A 23,327-nucleotide genomic window follows, 5' to 3' on the forward strand; every position below is an offset into this window, starting at 1 on the left:
CTAGCTTCTTCAGTCACCTGAAACCACTCTCTCCCAAATGACTGCTTTCTTTCTAAATTCAATGGTCTTTTCTCAGTCCTCAGCCTTCTAGATCTTTCTGCAGGGTTTGGTACAGTTTACCTCATAGATCCTTTCTTCTCACTGCATTTTCATGAAACTGCTGGGTCTCTGGTGATCTCATCAACTCCCCAGGATTTAGCTATCATCTTTATACCCCTCATTTCCAAATTTACATAACTAGACATATTCACTAGGATACCACGTCCCCCTATCACCTAAAACTCAACAAGTCCAAAATGTAATAACGATTTTTCTCTATATCCCTTTTCCCCTTAATTCCAATATTTCTATTGATAATAGCATCGTTCTTCCAATATCCCAGATTCACAACCTACTCTAATTCAACTACTATATCTAACCAGTTGCTAAATTTTGTTAATATAATCTCGTCAACATCTTTCACATCCACTTCTTTTTTCTGGGCCCGCCCCGGGAGAGAAGGGAAGTGCGGGGGAAATGAGGGAGAATCTTCCCACTTTCCCGAAGAAAATGCGTAAGCGCGAGCGCCCCGGCTCCTCTCGAGCTCGCAGGGCAGTGAAAGTGCCTGAACTGCGCAAGCGCCGATAGTAGGTCAGTGTTCGAGATAGATGGGAAGCCCAGTCTTTCCGAAATTGCCGTTCAGAGGCCCCTTCCCATAAGGCAATAAACCCGGAAATGCGGGAGGCTGGGGAAGGGTACGCTAGAGACGCTGGGATCAGACCCCTTTTCTTTAGTAACATCGATAGCCGGTTAGCTACTAACAGGCTCGGAAGCCCTCTAGGTTCCACTGTAGGCGCAACAGGGAGGGGGCGGGGCGAGAGGTGACAGTTGCTCCGCCCCGCCCCGCCCCCAACTGGCCTCTAAACTGCAGTTCCAAGCCCGCGCGTGCGCGAGGACGGGGGCAGGGGAAGAGAGAGTGCGCGGGTTTCTTTCCTTACCTTCTTTTCCTCTATGGCTCTGAGCAGGAAACGCCTCTCGCAGTTGGATAACGGCGTCTCCTTCATGGCGCCACCGTTCCGGAGGAGCGCTGTGGCCTCCGAGTCGGGAAGGAGGGAGAGTAATAGAAGAGAAGCGAAGTGCGCGTCGCTTCACGTGAATCCTTGGCGTGTTCGGTCGCGCCTCAGACTGACGGCATCACTAAGCGTCCCTGGGAGATAGGGAGGGAGGTTCTGGGCTCGGGGCTGTCACTCTACTCTCGCGGTAGGGCGAGAGGCGGGGCGGCTCTAGGCGGAAAGTGCGCAGGCGTCACTGGTGAGGCTGCGGTTCGCCCTCATCTAGTCTACGTAAAGGATGGGCCAGGGTACTTTTCGCAAAACTCGAGTGGAAAATTGCAGGCGTAATTATTGGACACGAAACCTAGATCTTGAATTGGATCATCCAGCCCGGCCCTCCATTTTGTAGATGAAGAAAATGGGCCAGAAAAGTTATTTAATGGAGCAGTTTAAAGGAACTCCTCTCGGGAGGCCCTCGGAATCTAGAATACACTTCCTTGTGTTTGTTTTTTGTTTTCCAAAGACTCCACACCTCTGGATTCACTGAGTACGAAAGTGTTAAGTGTCTGAGGCCACATTTGAACTCGGATCTTCCTGACTTCAGGGCTGGTGCTCTGTCCACTGCGCCACTTAGTTGCCCCGTTATCCCACCCAGCTGCCCCGTTATCGATTATTGATGATGCACGCATTGTTGTAGGTACCTACTATGCTCGTTGTTTGATTTTACTCCTGCTTTTGACCATGTCCTTCCCTCAGAATAGGTACTTACCTAGTGAATAAAGTTAATAAGCCCCCCCTCCCCGCACTTCACAGCAATGTGGACCTGAGCAAATCACTGAAGCATGTTTGCCTCAGTTTCCTCATCTGTAAAATGAGCTGGAGAAGGAAATGGCCAACCATTCCAGTAATTGCCGTGGTCCGGAAGAATGGGACAAGACTGAAAGGACTCCTTAATAAAAGTGACTTACCCAAAGCTTCACCTAGGATCAGATGTGGGCAGTAAAACCAGGTCCTTTATACTTAAAAAAAAAAAAAAAAAAAAAAAAAAAAAAAGGAAGGAAGAAAAAGAAAAGAAAAAACAATGGCATGGGGGTTGAGCCCTTAGAATAGGGGGAAACCTCCCCCCCCCCAAACCAAAACTTCCATTTCTATAGGTTTTAAAGTTTAGAAACTGCTTTTTTCACCGGTGAACATGAGGTAGATTGGGCAGGTATTTTCTAATTCCATGCTACAGATAAATGCCTTACCAGGATCTATTAGCAATTAGATCAAATCCGGGGCACCTCATCTCCTTTTCCCCAATAGTTCTATGCAGTGTTTCTTAACAGGAAAGGTAGTAAATGAGTGTAAGATTTTAGGGTAATGGCAGAGGCATGGCTTATCCACTTAAGGTTCTCTTAAGAAGTTTAAGGTGAAATGTGAAGAAGACTGGAGAAGTAGATGATAATGGAAGGAGAGGAGAAAGTGAAGGGAGCAACTGGAATTTACTTAAGTAAAGCTGTGAAAAGGCCATATCTTCAATATGGAGGAAGGATTGGAAAGAGGAAAACTTAAGGAATTAGAGGGTCATTGAAAGAGTGCAGAAGAGAGTTAAAGAGGACTTGATCTAAGTTGTCACCATGTAGGTTGTGAGGAGGGACAGATTTAAGCAATCTCTATTGACCTAGTCATCAGCTCCTCAAGATTTAATTATTATCTTTGTTCAGATGACTCACAGATCTATAAATCCATTCTTTGTCCCTTGAGCTTCAGTTCCAAATTACCAACTGCAATTGACCATTTCAAACTGGCAATACTGAAATATGTCTTATACTCTACACTGTCAAAAATGAACTCATTATCAATCCTCCTCACTCCAAAAAATTAAATTAAAAAACAGAAAACAAACTTTAATTCCATTTCTTTGTCATTCTAGAATGAACTTCCCACTGAAGTTCCATAGGAAAGAATACTGCCCTTCAAGAAATAGGGAGTATTTAGAGTCACCTCCCTTGTACTTTTTTAGAGATGGACAGTAAGGAAATTTCTACAGAAATCAGTCACAATTTATGTCCAAGGTACATCCAAATGCCAAACAATTAAAAAAAAACAAAAAAACCAAAAACATTTCATTTTTAGGCAGCAAAACCCCAAAAGGATTGCATATGAATCTTTCTTTTACTGCTTAATGACCTTGTTTTTTTTTTTTTTCCTAATTGTTCGTGTTACTTGCAAAATTATTCAGTTGCTCTATATTTCTTTCTGTTTACTTGTATGTATTTTAGGAAATGTTTCAACAAACTCTTTTTTTTCCATCAGTATTGCTAACTTCCCTTTCTCTCATACCCCCATTAGAAGACAAACAAACAAACAAACAAACAAAAAACCCTACAGAAAGACTTGTAACAAATAAGTTTAGTCAAGAAAACCAATTCCATATAGGGATCATGTTTTTAAAAAAATGACTGTTTCATTATGCCTCTGGAAACACGGTTGGTCATTGCACTGATCGAGGTTTTCATGTCTTTTAAAGTTGTCTTTACTGTGTTGTCCTAGCATCAGTTGCCCTTTCTTTTCCCTATTCTTTACTTTTATCCTTACGTCTTTGTGTTAGTGTTAACTTAGATGTATTTCTACATTATATTCTTTGGGTATGTCTAGATATCCAAAATTCTTTTGCCTATTTCAGATGAGTAAAAGTAAGTTCCTCTGATCACCAATGTGTATATATACTGTTCTCTTGCATCCCAGTTAAGAAAAATTCTATTCTTCTTTCTCCTTTTTTTTAAACCAGTACATTTCTTTTACTCTCCCATCTCTTTCTCTTCTTAGAACTTAAACAGTCTACTTAGGATCATATGCTTTTCTTATTTAACTTAGTAAATACCCCTTGAAGACACTGAGGTTATGAAGATAAATATATTTCTTTCCCCCCATCAGAATGGTATCTTTAAAACATTATATAGGCCCTTTCAGTTCCTCAATTTATCTTTCTCGTTTTATTTTTTAACTTTTTAAATTTAATTTATTTTTTGTTACATTTTAATACCCAACTGTTAGTCTCTCTTCCTCACCACTCCACATTAGAGAAGGGCACTATTTGACATAGACTTATATATGTGTTTGTAAAACCATATTATGTTTTCTTCTATTTATCATTTCTTTTTCTGGAAGACACCATCATCCTTCATAGGTCCTGTCAAGATAGTAGGAGATACCTTGTTTTTATTAGGATTCAGTTTTCTGGATCTAAGGCCCAGCAAATACACTGTGTCCTGAACTTTGCATAACAACAATTCTTTGCTCTCACCCTCTGGATCATCTCACTCTCTGACAAAATCCCATGATTATTGTATTGCTTTGACCAATGTTAGGTGTCCTTTGAGTTTCGCAAGTTCCAGTAATGAAGCCCTACTGTGAATCAAATTTGTCACATTGTTGCTGTTACCCCAGTATTACAGCTCATAGTAAGCTACAAGTAAAAGCATTAAGGTTTAGCCACATTAAAGTGGGTTTTCCCACTTGGCAAGAAGTAGAGGGCACATATGGCTAGTTTGCCTCCTTCCTTGCAAGTCATTTCCCTCACTTTGAAATTAAATTTCTGCTTGATTCCTGACTCTTTTGTCTCTAGCCAATTCTTTAGCTCTGGCCACTCACAGCTAGTTCATTCTAGTTGATAGTTAATTTAAATATAATTCTCAGAATAAGTGTCATTCACAGTTATTCTTTGAATAATGTTACTGTAACTATATAACATTCTTTTGTTTCTGCTCATTTCAATTTGTTATTTCAGAAGAAAATGTAACTTAATTTTTAAAAGGAAGATATTAAAGCTAAATAGGAACTTTGGAATAAATATGTAAGTGAAGAGAAAACTAGTGCTAGAAAAAGTGGAAGAACAAAAGGTCAAGAATATCAAAGTAATCAATGAAACAATGTAAAGGAAGAAGATTAAACACTAAGATCTTAAACCATATTTATACCTGTAATTATCAAAACTATATGATACTGGGGCAGCTAGGTGGCACAATGGATAGAGCACCAGCCCTGAATTCAGGAGGACCCGAGTTCAAATCTGATCTCAGATACTTAATACTTCCTAGCTGTGTGACCCTGGGCAAGTCACTTAACCCCAGCCTCAGGGAGAAAAAAACAACAACAAAAAACCAAAAACTATATGATACTAAGGAATAGGAATGTCAGATAGAACATAGATAGTTATTGTAATGTTCTGACTAGCTTTCTGGATGGCCTTCGGACCAGTCTTAGTCTCAGCAGAATAATCAACACGAGAATAATCAGGAATAAAGTCCAAAGTCTTTATTATCTCCTTCACAGTCTGTCTCCTTTGTCTAGCTTTCTGGACTAGCTTTCTGGGGGATCTTCAGATGGGCCTTGGTCTTGAAGTGAAGGAAGACAGACCAGTCACCACAGGGATCTTCACCTTCCAGTTTCTTCGAGTTCTGGTTGGTCCTTATATACTCTATTACAGTTATATCATTGCAGCACACTATGCATGTGTGAATTTAGAGAATTATTACATCACCATGCTAAGTTCTAAATATATGTTGTTGTTTTTTTTTTTGAGGCTGGGGTTAAGTGACTTGCCCAGGGTCACACAGCTAGGGTCCTCCTGAATTCAGGGCTGGTGCTCTATCCACTGCGCCACCTAGCTACCCCCTTCTAAATATATGTAAACTAGATAACCATTGTCTCATCAATCCCTCTGAGTTGACACCTTATTTCAAGTATATTTCTTTCAAGTATACTGCTCCAGAGTTTTGGCTCTCTACAAGTTATAATAGAGCAGAATAGTAAATTATTATAGTAAATTTATATTAGGAAAAGTGTGGTGATTTAAAGTCTGGGGATAAGAATTCATTATTTGGTAAAAATTGCTGGGAAAACTGGAAAGCAGTCTGGCAGAAATTAGGTATAGATCAATATCTTATACTATTTTTCCAAGATAAGGTCAAAATGGATATATGACCTAGATATATAAAGGGAAATATTACATATTAAAAGAACATAAAACAGAATTTATTAACAAGAGATAAAGTATCATAAGTTTTGGATAGTTTTAATTATATTAAAAAGGTTTTGTACAACCTATCAGATTGGCTAAGATGACAAGAAAAAATAATGATAAATGTTGGGGATAATGTGGAAAAACTGGGATACTAATCCACTGATGCTGGAGTTGTGAACTAATCTAGCCATTCTGGAGAGCAATTTGGAACTAAGCCCAAAAGGCTATAAAACTGTGATTTTTTTTTTTTTTTTTTTTTTTGTAGCAATGCTACTACTGTGTCTGTATCCCAAGGAAATCATAAAGGAGGGAAAAGGACTTTTTTGTGTAAAAATGTTTGTAAGCAGATCTTTTTGTGGTGGCAAAAAAATCCAAAAATTAGTGGGTACCCATCAATTGGATCTAATATACATTTGTTAACCTTGGAATATGGCTATTGAAATTGGGGAGGGTCTGGCAGGAGCCACATCCTAACTCCTGATGTTTTGTAAGTTAGGATAGTTTTGCCTTCAAAATTATTGAGATCTATTGGGAGGAAGAGGTTAAAAGCAATTATGATCTGCTTCAAAGCCAAAAGTTATAGTATATTAATTGCAAATGTTTCTTTAGATTAGAAAAAGTAGTTTTCTCAAATAGGGATTGCACTAACAGTTTCAGCATGTGATCCATAATAAATAGATTCAGTGCAGCAGTCACTCTAGTCATTGGCCAAGAAAAATAATTTTTTGTAACACAAGCCTCAGAAAAATGAAAGCCCATTGAAATAATGGGAAAGGAAACTGGTTTTTTCCTATCTTTATATCTTACACAGGACTTAATGGTCTAGTGAGAGATGAGATGACTGGGTAAGACTTTTCTTTTACCAAAAAATAATATCCTATTACATCAAGTAGGTACCATAGCTGAATACAGATGAGAACATAATATTTTCACTTTTTTGTTTGTGGATTTTTTTTTCCCTTTTGGTATATTTCTTCTTTTTCAACATGAATAATATGGAAATATTTTATGTAATTGCACAAATATAACCTATGTCAAATTGTTTACCATTTTGGGCAGGGGAAGAAGGAAGGAGAAAATTTGGAATTAAATTTTTTTTTTAAATGTTAAAAATTGTCTTCATGTAACTGGAAAAAATGCTATTTTTAAAAAGTAAGCACCATGGGAAATAAGTTAATGGCAGGACTAAGTTATGTCCACTTTTACTATTATTATGTGACACTCTATGTCCATTTTTACTATTATTATCTGGCATAATGGTAGAAATGCTAGCTGTATCTGTATGTAAGGTAAAATAAAGAAACAAGCAGTGATAAAGAAGATGCTAAATTTTCTGCTTTCAAAACCCAAGAAAATTGATGAGAAATTAAAAAACAAATCACAGATATTCAGCATACTAAGTTAAGAAGAGCAAGATATTCAGCAAAACAAATATATATGAAAAATAAATTACCTGAATTTCTATTTAACAAGTGCCTAATTTGTATTAGACCAAAAAAAAAAAATTAAAAAAAGAAAAACCAAACCTCAAACAAACCTACACCTTGTTGCAGATTCATTTTAAATAAAAGCAAAATTATTAAGTGTGGAAGTTAACATAGCAACATTTTCCTTGAATTTCTAAAAATACAAAACAATTTTACAGGAAAAAAAACAACTAAGAAATCATGTATTTATTCAGTCTGCATGGCTTTATAGTCATAATAGAGTAAAAACCACAATACTACATTACCAATTACTGTATTAGCATCCTTTACCAATCAAAATTCTGAGGGAATACTTCATAAAATTAGATTAGATAATATCAAAATTTATATGAAAGAACAAAAAATAAAAATAAAAAAATGAAGAATGAAAGGAAAAAATAAGGGGAATTTGTATGGCCAAATCATAACACAAAGTAATTACTATTCAAAATTTTTGCAGTTACATAAAAAATATATAATCAGTTTAAAGCATTAGATCAGAGGGAACCAAACACATGCAGTAATTTGTGAATTTGGTCAAATCATTCGCCTCAATTTACCTCAGTTTCCTTACAGTGAAATGAGTATAATGGCACTTGCCTCCCAGGGTTCTTGTAAAGGTGTAATATATCTATAAAGCACTAAACATAGTGTTTGACATATGATAGGAATTATAAATAGTAACATTTTTATGATGATGATGTTTGATAAATCCAAGAATAATAAATTAATTTTTCAACAAACACCGCTGAGGAAAGTGGATATGAGATATAACTCCCTCACCGGCTCCTCCCCCCTCCCCCCCCACCCCCAGAACATCTATTCTATATTGTCACTAGAGACAACCAGGAAGGCAGGAGCATGGCAAACTTCATCGTGCCCTCAGATATGGGGGCTGGAATAAGAAACAAGTTCTGTGTAAGCCACCAGGTGGCACTCCATGCTCAAACTGCTCTTTCTACTTTTGACCTTTCCATAAGATCCTTTAGAGTTCCTTTGCATATGTGGATGTGGGGCTGGACCTCTTCCTCTCGGGATACTAGGTTTGAGCCAGTCTAAGGTATAGATATGGACATTATAATTTATTCAACTTGTTTGGTCCTGTTTCAGAGCTGCTTCTCTGCTATATATGACCTGAAAAGCTTCACATAGATTAAATTTACAGAATAGATTTTAAAGTAAAAAACAACAAAAACCCTACAACATTAAAATTCCTTATTCATTGTGCTTAGCCCTTTTAGAAAGTTCTGTCTTTCCTACTCCATCTTCTGATTGCTTTTGTCAGAAAAGCCATCAGTTAATCTCAAGGGTAAAAGGAAGTAACTGCTTATGTTTCACTTCCTGCTAGAAGTTGAATATTCACTTAGACTCCTCTATGGATTACATGCACTTCCTACATAATTGCAGGGTGGAGGTGGGGGTGTTTGGCATTGACTGGAGAACTTGGACCTTGAGGAATCAAACAAGCTGGTTCTGAGGTCAAGAAGAGCCTCCTTCCAAGGACTACATCCACATTTTCTTCTAGACTACCTCAGGTTCACAACCCATGCTGCATCTCTCATTGGTATTATTTTTGTAAAGTACAAAGACTTTTCATATAACTTGTGTGAATGACAGAATCAGTTAAAACAACCTAGACAATTTGGGTTCATATAGCTTGTCTCTTTGGTACATTCAGGAGGATGCCAAAGAAGAGCTGGTGTCTTGTATATCTCCCCATTATTTCTATCATTATTCTATTTAATTATAGGTTGTCTAGAAGAGGGGGATTGTGTATGTTTTGTTTTTGTTTTTTCAGTATAACTCCTCTTGAAGCGAGTTGTGGTCCCTTTAAGAAATTGTATTTCCTATTGATTTGTGATTCCTTTCAGATTCCCAACCTCTCCTGGCTGACACATTATCAGTTCAGGAAGCCAGGGCCTTTGATTCACAAATCCTGGTCAAAAGCACATCTTTGAATTCCAATAGGAGATCCAGGTTTGTCCCAATCCCCAAGGGATCTGAGCCAACTTGGGTTCTCCCAACCCCCATTCTGATGATCTGCTTTGGTTTCCCAACCCCCACCCAGACAAGCCATGAGTTTCCATCAACTAAGATCTTTGCAGATGAACCTTGGCAGTTCCCTTTACTACCAGGTCTTTCTGTCCACTGAGAACTGCATTCTCAGTGCAAAACTCTTATTTTCCATAGATCTGCCTGCTGGAATAATATTTTTTTCCAGTGCCATCCTCTCTTTATCCTCACCTATTTCCCTAACCAGACTTTATGCTTCCAACCCCACAATAAACCTCTTTTATCAATCTAGATCTATAAATTCCTTTACAGAGATCTTCTGCCCTGCCAGAAGGGAGTCCCCAAAACTCCCCACCCTTGCACTGAATCCCAAGGAGTTGCAGGGGAGCTCCATTTGATTCCCTGAACTCCAAACCTGCCACTAGACCTCATTTAACTCCCTGGCCACCAGAAACCCTAATTTCATTTGGGTTCCCCAAATCTAAACCTTATCACTCTGATGTGTGTATTCATTGTCAATAAAACTCCATAGTGTTTTATCTCCCCCCCTCCCAATTTTTTTTTTTTAAACAGAGGAGACATGCACATGATTATAGGCTACAATGGAGAGGCCAGTAGAGAGGAAGAGATTGAAAATTAGAGAGATGATGATTATGGGGGTAATATGTTGACACAAATAGGAGGAGATTGGTCTATGATGAAGGAGAGAGAATGAAATGCTGGAGTAAAGGAATAATTGAAGATGCTGTCAATATATAGGTAGGTGTATCAAAATGAAGGTCAAGATATGGAATAGGGGAGAAAAAGGAACTTATAATTGCTAGTTTCCCAGAAATATGTAAGATGAAGTCCTTTTTTGAAAGCTTTGGGGGAAGAGGTAGTGTGGAATACTTAAGTGAACTTGTTTTAGTTCACTTAACCATTCTTAATCATTGTGTGGTCAAAAGAGGAGGAGAAATCCATAAGGAAAAAGAAAGGACAGAAATTAATAATTTAAGTAAAATCAGAAAACTAAGGGTAAAACAGGTAAGTAGTTTTTTTTTTTTTTTTTTTTTTTTTTTTTTTTTTTTTTGGTGGGGAAGCTACAAGAATTAATTTGCATTAAAATAGTACTTCTGTTCTTCAGCTGGATCAGTTATGTCTGATTCTTCTTAACCACATTTATCCCGGCAAAGATATAGGGAGTAGTTGACCATTTCCTTCTCCAGCTCATTTTACAGATGAGGAAATAGAGGGCAACAGGATTAAGTGACTTGCCCAGGGTTGTAATGTTCTATTTCTCTAAAATGTAATCATTCTCTTGGAGCAGGTTTCTTGGGGAGCTTCTGGAGGCAGTCTTCCTTTCAATTCAGTTCAATAATCCCAAAATGCAGCCAGGAGTTTAAGTCTAGATCCTTTATTGTGTCCTTCAAATATTGTCTTTTCCAAAATCTTATCTCCTTCACTTGGGGCTCAGCTAGTTTTCTGGAGGCCTTCCGCTCTCCTTGGTTCCCGAGAGCTCTTATCCAAAATGTCTCCAGCCAGCACAAAGATGGAAGTTGGAATGAATGAGACTCTGCCTCCAAGAGTGTGGGATTGTGGGTTTCTGCCTTGTGAATCTCCTGGAAGTTAATCCTAGTTCTGAATCTCCCAAAGTCTCTAGAGCTCTGAGAGCTTTCTGCTTATATATTGTCCACTGAGTATACACCAATCATTTCATCACTAGGAAACCATTATTTGTTAAATAGATTTAATTAAATTAGATTTAATCTAATTTAATCTAATCTAAATTAGATTTAATCATTGTCTCCTCGATTCCACTCAGTACCTTATTTCAAGTTCTGGCCCATAACATTTCCTTGTAGGATCAGATGAATCATACTGAACCATTAGATAATTATATCCATTCCAGTGACTTAGCACCTTGTTAGAATCTAACACAGGGTCACAGTAATTAAGTATCTGAGGATAGATTTGAATGCAGATCTTCCTTACTCCAGGCCTAGCACTCCATCTACTGTGTCACATCTCCCTTTCCTTCTCCCTCTCCTTCTCCTTCTTTCTCTTCCTCTTCTTCCCTCCCTCTTTCTCTTATTCTAAAGCAACCAATGGTTAAGACAATTATGAGACAAAGAAAAATACAAATGGTCCTTAATCTTCTGTGGCCCCTTTCATCTTCAGCAATGTTGGTGGTAGATGGGTGGGAAAGGGACAAGGGAGTTGGTAGATCAGATTTGATCAGGTAATGCTGGAGAAACTGAGACAAGATAGAGACTGTTGCTTTATAATATAGCTTTAAATCAGGTACACTTAGACCACCTTCCTCTGACTTTTTTTTCATTAGTTCCCTTGCAATTCTCGACCTTTTATTCTTCCATATGAATTTTGTTGTTATTTTTTCTAGGTCATTAAAATAGTTTCTTGGGAGTCTGATTGGTATAGCACTAAATAAATAGATTAGTTTGGGGAGTATTGTCATCTTTATTATATTCGCTCGGCCTATCCAAGAACACTGAATATCTTTCCAATTATTTAAATCTGACTTTATTTTTGTGGCAAGTGTTTTATAATTTTGCTCATATAATTCCTGACTCTCCTTTGGTAGATATATTCCCAAATATTTGATACTATCGACTGTTATTTTGAATGGAATTTCTCTTTGTATCTCTTGCTGTTGGATTGTGTTGTTAATGTATAAAAATCCTGAGGATTTATGTGGATTTATTTTGTATCCTGCGACTTTGCTAAAATTCTGAATTATTTCTAATAGCTTTTTAGCAGAGTCTTTGGGGTTCTCTAAGTATACCATCATGTCATCTGCGAAAAGTGACAATTTGATTTCTTCATTTCCTACTCTAATTCCTTGGATCTCTTTCTCGGCTCTTATTGCCAAGGCTAGAGTTTCTAGTACTATATTGAATAGTAATGGTGATAGTGGGCAACCTTGTTTCACTCCTGATCTTACAGGGAAAGGTTCTAGTTTATCACCATTACATATGATGTTTACTGAAGGTTTTAAATATATGCTCCTTATTATTTTAAGGAATAGTCCATTTATTCCTATACTCTCAAGCGTTTTTAGTAGGAATGGATGTTGGATTTTATCAAATGCCTTTTCTGCATCTATTGAGATGATTATATGGTTTTTATTAATTTGATTATTAATATGGTCAATTATACTAATAGTTTTCCTAATATTAAACCAGCCCTGCATTCCTGGTATAAATCCCACTTGGTCATAGTGTATTATCCTGGGGATGATTTTCTGAAGTCTATTTGCTAATATCTTATTTAAGATTTTAGCATCAATATTCATTAAGGAAATTGGTCTATAGTTTTCTTTCTCAGTTTACGATCTACCTGGTTTAGGTATCAGTACCATGTCTGTGTCATAGAAGGAATTTGGTAGGACTCCTTCAATCCCTATTTTTTCAAATAGTTTACATAGCATTGGAGTTAGTTGTTCTTTAAATGTTTGGTAGAATTCACCTGTAAATCCATCTGGTCCTGGGGATTTTTTCTTAGGAAGTTGGTTAATAGCTTGGTCTATTTCTTTTTCTGAGATGGGACTATTTAAACTACTTACTTCTTCCTCTGTTAATCTGGGCAAGCTATATTTTTGAAGGTATTCTTCCATTTCATTTAAGTTATCGAATTTATCGGCATAAAGTTGAGCAAAGTAGCTCCTAACTATTGTTCTAATTTCCTCTTCATTAGTGGTGAGTTCACCCTTTTCATTTTCAAGACTATCAATTTGCTTTTTCTCTTTCCTTTTTTAAATCAGGTTTACTAAGGGTTTGTCTATTTTGTTGGTTTTTTCATAAAACCAACTCTTAGTTTTATTAATTAATTCAATAGTTTTTTTACTTTCAATTTTATTAATCTCACCTTTTATTTTTTGAATTTCAAGTTTTGTGTTTGTCTGGGGGTTTTTAATTTGTTCCTTTTCTAGCAATTTTAGTTGTAAACCCAATTCGTTGGCCCTCTCTTTCTCTATTTTATGCAGGTAGGCCTGTAGAGATATAAAACTTCCCCTAATTACTGCTTTGGCTGTATCCCACACATTTTGGTATGATGTCTCATTATTGTCATTTTCTTGGGTGAAGTTATTAATTATGTCTATAATTTGCTGTTTTACCCAATCATTCTTTAGTATAAGATTATTTAGTTTCCAATTATTTTTTGGTCTATTTTCCCCTGGCTTTTTATTAAATGTTATTTTGATTGCATTATGGTCTGAAAAGGATGCATTTACTATTTCTGCCTTACTGCATTTGATTTTGAGATTTTTATGCCCTAGTATATGATCAATTTTTGTATAGGTTCCATGAACTGCTGAGAAGAAAGTATATTCCTTTCTGTCTCCATTTAGCTTTCGCCAAAGATCTATCATATCAAACTTTTCTAGTATTCTATTTACCTCTTTGACTTCTTTCTTATTTATTTTGTGGTTTGATTTATCTAATTCTGATAGTGCAAGGTTGAGATCTCCCGCTATTATAGTTTTGCTATCTATTTCCTCTTGCAGCTCTCTTAATTTCTCTTTTAAGAATTTAGATGCTGCACCACTTGGTGCATACATGTTTAATATTGATACTGCTTCATTATTGATGCTTCCCTTTAGCAGGATATAATGCCCTTCCTTATCTCTTTTAATTAGATCAATTTTTGTTTTTGCTTGATCTGAGATGAGGATGGCTACTCCTGCTTTTTTGGTTTTGCCTGAAGCATAATAGATTCTGCTCCACCCTTTTACTTTTAGTTTGAATGTCTCATCCTGTTTCAGGTGTGTTTCCTGTAAACAACATATAGTAGGATTCTGACTTTTAATCCAGTCTGCTAACTGCTTCCTCTTTATGAGGCAGTTTGCCCCATTCACATTTATGGTTAGAAGGACTAATTCTATATTGCTTGCCATCCTATTAACCCCTGCTTATGCTTTTCCCCTTTCCTTCCCTTTTACCCTCCTATCCAGTATTAAACTGGTAAACACCACTTGCTTTTCACAGCCCTCCCTTTTTAGGATCCCTCCCCCACCTTAAAGATCCTCCCCTTATTTTACCCCTTTTCCTCGAAATTACTGTATTCCCTTCCCCTTAGCTTACTCCTTCCCTTTCACTTTTCAATGAAGTGGAAGAAGTTTCACCATAAATCGAATATGTCTATTGATACACGCTATGTTCATATCCCTCCTTTCTTTCTCTCAGATATAATAGGTTACCTTTGCCTCTTCATGAGATGTAGTACCACCACTTTATACTTTTTTATGATATAATCTCCTTTCCACCTCTAGTTTCTAAGACAAATTGTACATATGTTCTTTACATATTTTTTTGACAGAAGTATAGTTCTCAAGATTTCTTTTTACCTTTTTTAGAAGTCTCTTGATTTCTGTATTTGAAGATCAAACCTCTTATGTAGGTCTGGTTTTTTCATCAAAAATAGATGGAATTCATTTATTTCGTTAAATGTCCATCTTCTTCCCTGGAAAACGATGCTCATTCTTGCTGGGTAAGTTATTCTCGGCTGCATACCAAGTTCCTTAGCCTTTCAGAATATCATGTTCCAGGCCCTGCGTTCTTTTAATGTGGACGCTGCTAGATCCTGTGTTATCCTTATTGTGGATCCTCCATATCTGAATTGTTTTTTTCTAGCAGCTTCCAATATCTTTTCCTTTGTCTGATGGTTCTTGAACTTGGCCACTATATTTCTTGGCGTTTTGATTTTAGGGTCCCTTTCAGTAGGTGATCGATGAATTTTCTCAATGTCTATTTTACCCTCTGTTTCCAAAACGTCTGGGCAGTTCTCTTTGATAATTTCCTCGAAAATGGTGTCCAAGCTCTTTTTTTCCTCCCATTTTTCAGGGAGTCCGATTATTCTCAAATTGTCTCTCCTGGATCTGTTTTCCAGGTCTGTTGTCTTTCTGGTAAGGTACTTGACAGTCTTTTCAATTGTTTCATTTCTCTGGTTTTGCTTGACTCCCTCTTGGTTTCTCCTTGAGTCATTCATTTCTACTTGTTCCAGTCTAATTTTCAATGATGTATTTTCTTCACTCACTTTTTTTATATCTCTTTGTAATTGTCCAATTGAGTTTTTATCTTCTATGGAATTTTTTTCCATTTTATCCATTTTATTTTTTAGAGAGCTGATTTCTTTTTCCAGCTCTCTAATCCTGTTTTCCTTGGAGTTGTTTACCTTTTCCAGCTCACTAATCCTGTTTTCCTTGGAGTTGTTTACCTTTTCCAGCTCACTAATCTTGTTTCTCAATGATTTGATTTCTTTATCCATTCTTTCTTTGAATGCATGTGATGACTTCTCCATGCTCTCTTGCCAAGTTTCCCTTTCCTTTTCCCATTTCTCTTCCAGCTCTCTTGTGAGAGCCTTTTTGATTTCCTCTATGAGGTTCTTTTGTATTGAGGAGCAGCTTATATCCCTCCCAGGGGATACATCTGGGGACATTCTGTTCCTAGTCTCCTCAGCATTTGAAGTCTGCTCCCTCTCCACACAGAAGCTGTCAATGGTTAGAGCCCTTTTGAATTTTTTGTTCATTTTGTCAGAGTAGGAATCAAAGAAAACAAACTGACAAGAGAAACAATTGGTCTGTTTTGCGGGGGCTGGGGCTGGATGGTATTAATGGGCTTCCTCTACAGACTGGGGGTAGGGCAGCAGAGAGCCACTAACAGAACAGCAATGACTGTACTGAGTCTGCGCTCTGAGGCTCTGAGAACGCACCGAGTCAGTCCAGGTGGGGGTTGGGGGTGGCCGGGCTCTAAGAGACGCTGGCTTTCTGGGGTTTTAATCTTCACCTCCGGTGTTTACACCCTCTCTGCTGCTCCTGGCTTGCTGCCAAGACGGAGCATCCACACTGGGGCAAAAGCCCTTTCGCAGAAACTGCAGAGATCACACCCCTCCCCCTCAGGTCTGAGCTGTGTGAGCTGCCTGTCTTGCTCTGGCTGTCTGCCCTCAGTCTGCGCCCAGTCTGATTGACCCTCCCCTGAACAAACACAGACCTTTTCTGGCGACTCTCAAGGATGTCTTCTCTTGGTGATAATTTGTGGATTTCTTTCTGGGTCAAGCATTAAGTCAGAGGCTTGTCATGAAGTAAGTTCTGAGAGAAAACGAGGAGCTCAAGCAGCTGTCTGCCTCCACGCCGCCATCTTGGCCGGAAGTCGGGAATATTTTTTTTACAAAGGTTTTTTTCTTTTTCACTTGGGGAAACTGGGATATCTATATCTCTATATCAGAAACACTTTCTTTTAAAAAAAAGTAAAAAAATTTGTAGGGGGTATACCAAATAGCATCACAAATAATGATGCTGACTACATTTTAACAGACAGGAAGGAAATGACTTATTGTTGATATGGGAATAATTCCTGACTCAAAAGTCAAACTAACAAGACTTTAGAGCTAGGAGCAAACTTTATAATCTCAAGAAAAATAATGAAAAAAAATAGGAATAATATTTTTATAACTCAAATAATATAATGAATTAGTAATCATAAAATGATTTCATACTGATTAAAAAAATAGAGAAGTTGAAAAAAATGGAAATACTAGAGCAGAAAGAATCAGAAAGAACACAGTAGTCCAGTGTTCCATTAAACATAACTTTGGAAAGAATTCCTTATTTGACAAGAATGGTTGGGAACATTTTTTTTTTTTTTTGAGTAATATATTCCCAATTACATGTCAAAACCATTTTTAACATTCACTTTTTAAAAGTTCGAATTTTATATTCTTTCCCTTCCTCCCCTATTTCTTCTCTAAGATAGTAAACAACTTGATAAAGTGAAAAATAGTATACTTCACTCTGCATTTAGATTCCATCAGTTCTTTGGAGGTAGACAACCTTTTTCATCAAAAGTCCTTCAGAGTTCTTTTAGATCATTGTATTGCTGAAAATAGCTAAGTCATTTACTGTAAAAGGCTGAAACTATGAAAAAGTGTACTTGAATCAGACAACCGAGCACTTAAGGCTAATTATCTATTCATTATGAGACAATGACTCTATTAGCATATGTTTGGATAAATGTTTCTTTTCACAGTTGATGCTGGCTCAGTGTTTGGTGCTAAAATAATCATAGGCAAGGATTAGGGGGTGGGGTGAGACAGATCAGAGTCACTTGGCCCCAGGATGAGGAGGAGAGAAGTTGGTGACTTTGGACTCAAGAATCGAGGATACATCTTTGGCAAGCCTGTGGCAGTTTGTCGCCTTCACTTCTTCCCCTAAAGACCAAGGACTTTAATTTATCCTGATTCTGCCTGACCCCGAGGCCCATGCAAGTCCAGGTTTTTCTGAAAATCATCCTTTTCATCATTTCTTATAGCACAGTTGTACTCCATTATAATCATTCCTCAGTTGTTGAACATTCCCTCAATTTCCACCACAAACAGAGCTGCTATGAATATTTTGTAATTGGTCCTTTTCCCCTTTTTAATAAAATTCTTTGGGATACAGATTTAGTAGTGGTATTGTTGCCTCCAAAGATACGTAGTTTTATAGCCCTTTGGACATAGATCCAAATTGTTCTCCAAAATGTTTGGATCAGTTCACAATTCCACCAATAGACTACACATAGACACACTAATACACTGATCATAGATTATGAATCATAATATATTGAGAAGCAATTTGAATGATTTGTGGATTAAAATGGTTATTCCTTTTCATCAGAGATCCAACTATTAAGATGTCAAAGATGGAAAAATATTCATAGCAGCACTTTTTGTGGTAGCAAGGAACTAGAAACAAATTGATACCATTAGTTAAGAATGGCTAAACAAACTGTATTACATGAATACTCCCTCCCCCCAAAAGAAGAACCCACTAGTATGCAAATCTGACAAAATCCTGTTGCAGTGGAAGTGTATTGGATTTGAAATAGGAGCAATAAAGTTCCTCTCCTGGCTCTGCAATTTAATATCTGAACCACCTTAGAGAAATCACTTTACTTTTCTAAGTCTCAATAGTAAAATGATAGGATTGTTCATTGATTGAAAAATAAAATTTAATTAAAAAATCAAATGATGAGTTTATAGTGGATAATCTCAAAAGTTTCCATCTTTAAATCTAAGATTCTATGATCTCTGCTCTCATATAAGTCTTGAAGCTACTTTGTGATATATATACTCCTATTACCTTATGATTATCTTATTTAGCAGGAGCTAAACCACAAAAAGATAAAGTGACTTTCCTAGCATCACAGCTTCATTACAGCTAGTAAGTGTCCAAGGTGAGATTTAAATCCAGGTCTTCTTAACTCCAGTTTATCATGGAATCTATCATGCCATGTTGTTTTTCATATATATCATTGCCAATATATGTCCTTGGGAAGTTCCTTGGCCAGGTTATGAAGGAAAGTGCTCATAGCACCAAAACCAATTTTAAGGATCCTGTAATTGTGATTTTTATATTTATTGAGCTGAATTCCTCCTTTTTTTTAATTTTAAAGCTTTATCAGTGGAATAGATTAGGTTCACAGGGCAAGATAGTGAATAAAAATAGCAATCTAATGTTTGACAAACCCAAAGATCCCAACTTTTGGGATAAGAATTCATTATTTGACAAAAACTGCTGGGAAAACTGAAAATTAGTATGGCAGAAACTAGGCATGGATCTACATTTAACACCACATACTAAGATAAGATCGAAATGGGTCCAAGATTTAGGCATAAAGAACGAGATCATAAATAAATTAGAGGAACATAAGATAGTTTACCTCTCAGACTTGTGGAGGAGGAAGGAATTTGTGTCCAAGGGAGAACTAGAGATCTCAAAAGATTGATCACAAAATAGAAAATTTTGATTACATCAAATTAAAAAGTTTTTGCACAAACAAAACTAATGCAAACAAGATTAGAAGGGAAGTAACAAATTGGGAAAACATTTTTACAGTTAAAGGTTCTGATAAAGGCCTCATCTCCAAAATATACAGAGAATTGACTCTAATTTATAAGAAATCAAGCCATTCTCCAGTTGATAAATGGTCAAAGGATATGAACAATTTTCAAATGATGAAATTGAAACTATTTCCACTCATATGAAAGAGTGTTCCAAATCACTATTGATCAGAGAAATGCAAATTAAGACAACTCTGAGATACCACTATACACCTGTCAGATTGGCTAAGATGACAGAAACAAGTAATAATGATGAATGTTGGAGGGGCTGTGGGAAAACTGGGACACTGATGCATTGTTGGTGGAGTTGTGAAAGAATCCAACCATTCTGGAGAGCAATCTGGAATTATGCCCCCAAAATTATCAAAATGTGCATACCCTTTGACCCAGCAGTGCTACTCCTGGGCTTATATCTCAAGGAAATACTAAAGAAGGGAAAGGGACCTGTATGTGCCAAAATGTTTGTGGCAGCTCTTTTTGTAGTGACTGGAAACTGGAAAATGAATGGATGCCCATCAATTGGAGAATGGTTGGGTAAATTATGGTATATGAATGTTATGGAATATTATTGTTCTATAAGAAATGGCCAACAGAAGGAATACAGAGAGGCTTGGAGAGACATCAACTGATGCTGAGTGAAATGAGCAGAACTAGGAAATCATTATACACTTCAACAATGATTCTGTATGAGGATGTATTCTGATGGAAGTGGATATCTTCAACATAGAGAAGAGCTAATCCAATTCCAATTGATCAATGATGGACAGAATCAGCTACACCCAGAGAAGGAACACTGGGAAATGAGTATAAACTGTGAGCATTTTTTTTTTGTTTTTCTCCCCAGGTTATTTTTACCTTCTGAATCCAATTCTTCCTTTGCAACAACAACAACAACAACAAAATTCAGTTCTGCACATATATATTGTACCTAGGATATACTATAAGATATTTAATATGTATGGAAATGCCTGCCATTTATGGGAGGGGGTGGAGGGAAGGAGGGGAAAAATTCGGAACAGAAGGGAGTACAAGGGATAATGTTGTAAAAAAAAATTACCTATGCATATGCACTGTCAAAAAATATTATAATTATAAAATTAATAAAAAAAAGAAAAAAATTTTAAAACTTTTTATTTCCAAAACATATGCATAGATAATTTTTAACATCCACCCTTGCAAAACCTTGTGTTCCAAATTTGTTCCTCCCTTCCTTCCTAATTCTCCCTCCTCCCTAGGCAACAAGTAATCCAATATATGTTAAACATGTACAATTCTTTTATACATATTTCCATAATTACCACACTGCACAAGAAAAATCATATAAAAAAGGAAAAAGATGAGAAAGAAAACAAAATTCAATAACAAAAAAATACTATGTTGTGATTCACACTCAGTCCCCACTGTTCTCTCTCTGGGCGCAGATGACTGTCTCCATTATAAGATCATTGAAACTGGCCTGAATCACCTTGCTGTTGAAAAGAGCCATGTAGGTCAGAATTGATCATCATGTAATCTTATTACTATTTATAATGTTCTCTTGGTTTTACTCATTTCACTTAGCATCAGTTTATTTCAAGTCTTTCCAGGCCTTTCTGAAATCATTCTGCTGATTGTTTCTTATAGAACAATAATATTCTATAGCATTCATATACCATAACTTGTTTAGACATTCTTTAACTGATGGACATCCACCCAATTTCTAATTCCTTTCCTTTACAAAAAGTGCTGCTATAAACATTTATGAGCCCCATGTCCTGTCCCACTTGACTGTTTTCCTGCTTTTCATCATTGTCTTAGAAACTTACGTTTCTTGCAAGATCACATCAACTCTGAGACTTACATCTCATGTCTCCTCAGTACCCCCTGATCCCTAGCCCCTACTTCCCTCTTCTTGGAGTGAGTGGTAGACAGACATTTGAAGATAGGGTTGGAGTGGGGTGGAAAACTATCTTGTCATTTCCCACCTGACTGCAGGAGCTCAACATTGCTATTTTACCTTCTCACCCTTTTCAATTTCTTTTTAATGTATTGTCTTCTCCCATTAGACTGAGATTTTTGAGAGCATGGATTGTATTTTGCCATTCTTGTTTAGGTGTTTAGAAAAGTGCCAGACACACAATAGATGAACAAGTTAAATATAAATCAAGGAGCCTCTGGGCTGAAGTTGTTTAACCTTTCAAGTTCCCTGACAAGATCTGATGTATGTAATTAAATACAAGGTCAAGCAAAATGGATTGTTCTTCTAAACCTTTGATTCTCCCATCAAACCTAGCAATGTGAACTAATAGCATGAACTAACAACATACATCAATCTCAACTTCCAGTGTTTTGTCATTAAGGAAACATCTGGATGATTGTTCTAGAGACTGTTTACTGTAATTCTGATGCTTATATAAATAGAATACTAGTACCAATAGTATCTTATAGTCTCTTGCAGGCTACCCATATGCATATATTCTTTAAATCTGTCTCTTCCTGCACAATAATAAACTTTAAAAAGTTTATTTCAGGCCTGATGAGCTCATTGTCACCTTTGTGAGAAGTGGAGTTTGTTTTCCCCAGATATAGAAGCTTAATAAATGCTTATTGATTCACATTTTGGTTCTGCTGTGCTACAATAGAAGCAGGGGATCAAGCAAGCCTACATAGGTCATTATACATGGAGATAAGGTTTAAAGATTTAAAGGGCTTGTTAGGGTTGCAGCAGGGGAGAAAATTAACTGCAAATTAGAAGAAGAAAAGACAGAAACTGAGCCAGGCCAAAACTTACTGTAGATCGTGAGGAGATTGAAACAGAATCCAGGGATTGAGGCTGAGAGTTGTGGCTAAGAGCAGTCACTTCATCCAGGGCAATGGTGGTAATGGCATTTAGTCAGCAGAAGATGTTGGACCAATCAGGGATTACCTAACTCCATCTAAGAGTGTATAAAAGGAATGGCCTGAACAGACAATCCCAATCCAAGGACTAGAGCTAAAAATATGAGTAAACAAAGGAAAAAATTGAATACAGTGAAAAAGTATTATGGGTTAAAAGAAGGCATTGTGCAGAGTAAGAGGTAGAGTAATATCTAGTGTTTCTGGAGATATAGATTGGACCAGGTTTTGTATGATTTTACAAACTAAACCGAGGAGTTTATATTTGATCTTAGAAGCAATAGGAAGGTGCTGGAGTTTGTAGAATAGGGAAGTGATATGACTGGATTTGCATTTAAGGAAAATTCCCTTCTAGCACTATGTAGGATGGACTAGAAGTGGTAAGAGGCTTGAGGCAGGGAGACAAAATAAGAGAATAATGCAATAATATAGGGGTGAGATTATTCAGAGATGTTTGAAAGGTAGAAATGTCAGTATTTGGTAACTGATTAGAGGTTGGGGTGAGAAAGAGTGAGGATCTAGAATGATCAGAGTTACTGATCTAGGAGACTGGAAGAATGATAATTATTTCACAGAAGCAGGAAATTTTTGAAAAGGAGGGGGTTTAGAGGAAAAAATAAGGGATTATTTAACTGATGGGCATCCACCCAATTTCTAATTCCTTTCCTTTACAAAAAGTGCTGCTATAAACATTATGAGCCCCATGTCCTGTCCCACTTGACTGTTTTCCTGCTTTTCATCATTGTCTTAGAAACTTACGTTTCTTGCAAGATCACATCAACTCTGAGACTTACATCTCATGTCTCCTCAGTACCCCCTGATCCCTAGCCCCTACTTCCCTCTTCTTGGAGTGGTAGACAGACATTTGAAGATAGGGTTGGAGTGGGGTGGAATAATAAGGGATGTTGAGTTTGAGATGTTTCCTAGACATTCAGTTTGAAATATCCAATTGTTAGTTTGTGATGTAGGACTGGAGCTTAGGGGAGAGACTGTGGTTAGATATGTAGATTTGGGAGTAATTTGCTTAAACTCATGGAAACTATTGAGGTTACTGAC

At 37.0% G+C, this 23,327-nt stretch overlaps 1 protein-coding gene across 1 annotated transcript in view; it reads right to left on the minus strand.

Moving 5' to 3' along the window:
* EXOSC9 (exosome component 9) overlaps nucleotides 1-1,179 on the minus strand; it is a 21,070-nt gene extending 19,891 nt beyond the window's left edge. Inside the window, exon 1 of the mRNA XM_074273808.1 lies at nucleotides 978-1,179. Within this exon, the coding sequence (XP_074129909.1) occupies nucleotides 978-1,043 (66 nt within the window). The 5' untranslated portion in view covers nucleotides 1,044-1,179. The remainder of the gene's footprint in view (nucleotides 1-977) is intronic.
* Nucleotides 1,180-23,327: the final 22,148 nt, after the last annotated feature.

The sequence above is a fragment of the Sminthopsis crassicaudata genome, chromosome 6 (assembly GCF_048593235.1).
Source record: "Sminthopsis crassicaudata isolate SCR6 chromosome 6, ASM4859323v1, whole genome shotgun sequence".
In the NCBI taxonomy this organism is placed as follows: domain Eukaryota; kingdom Metazoa; phylum Chordata; class Mammalia; order Dasyuromorphia; family Dasyuridae; genus Sminthopsis; species Sminthopsis crassicaudata.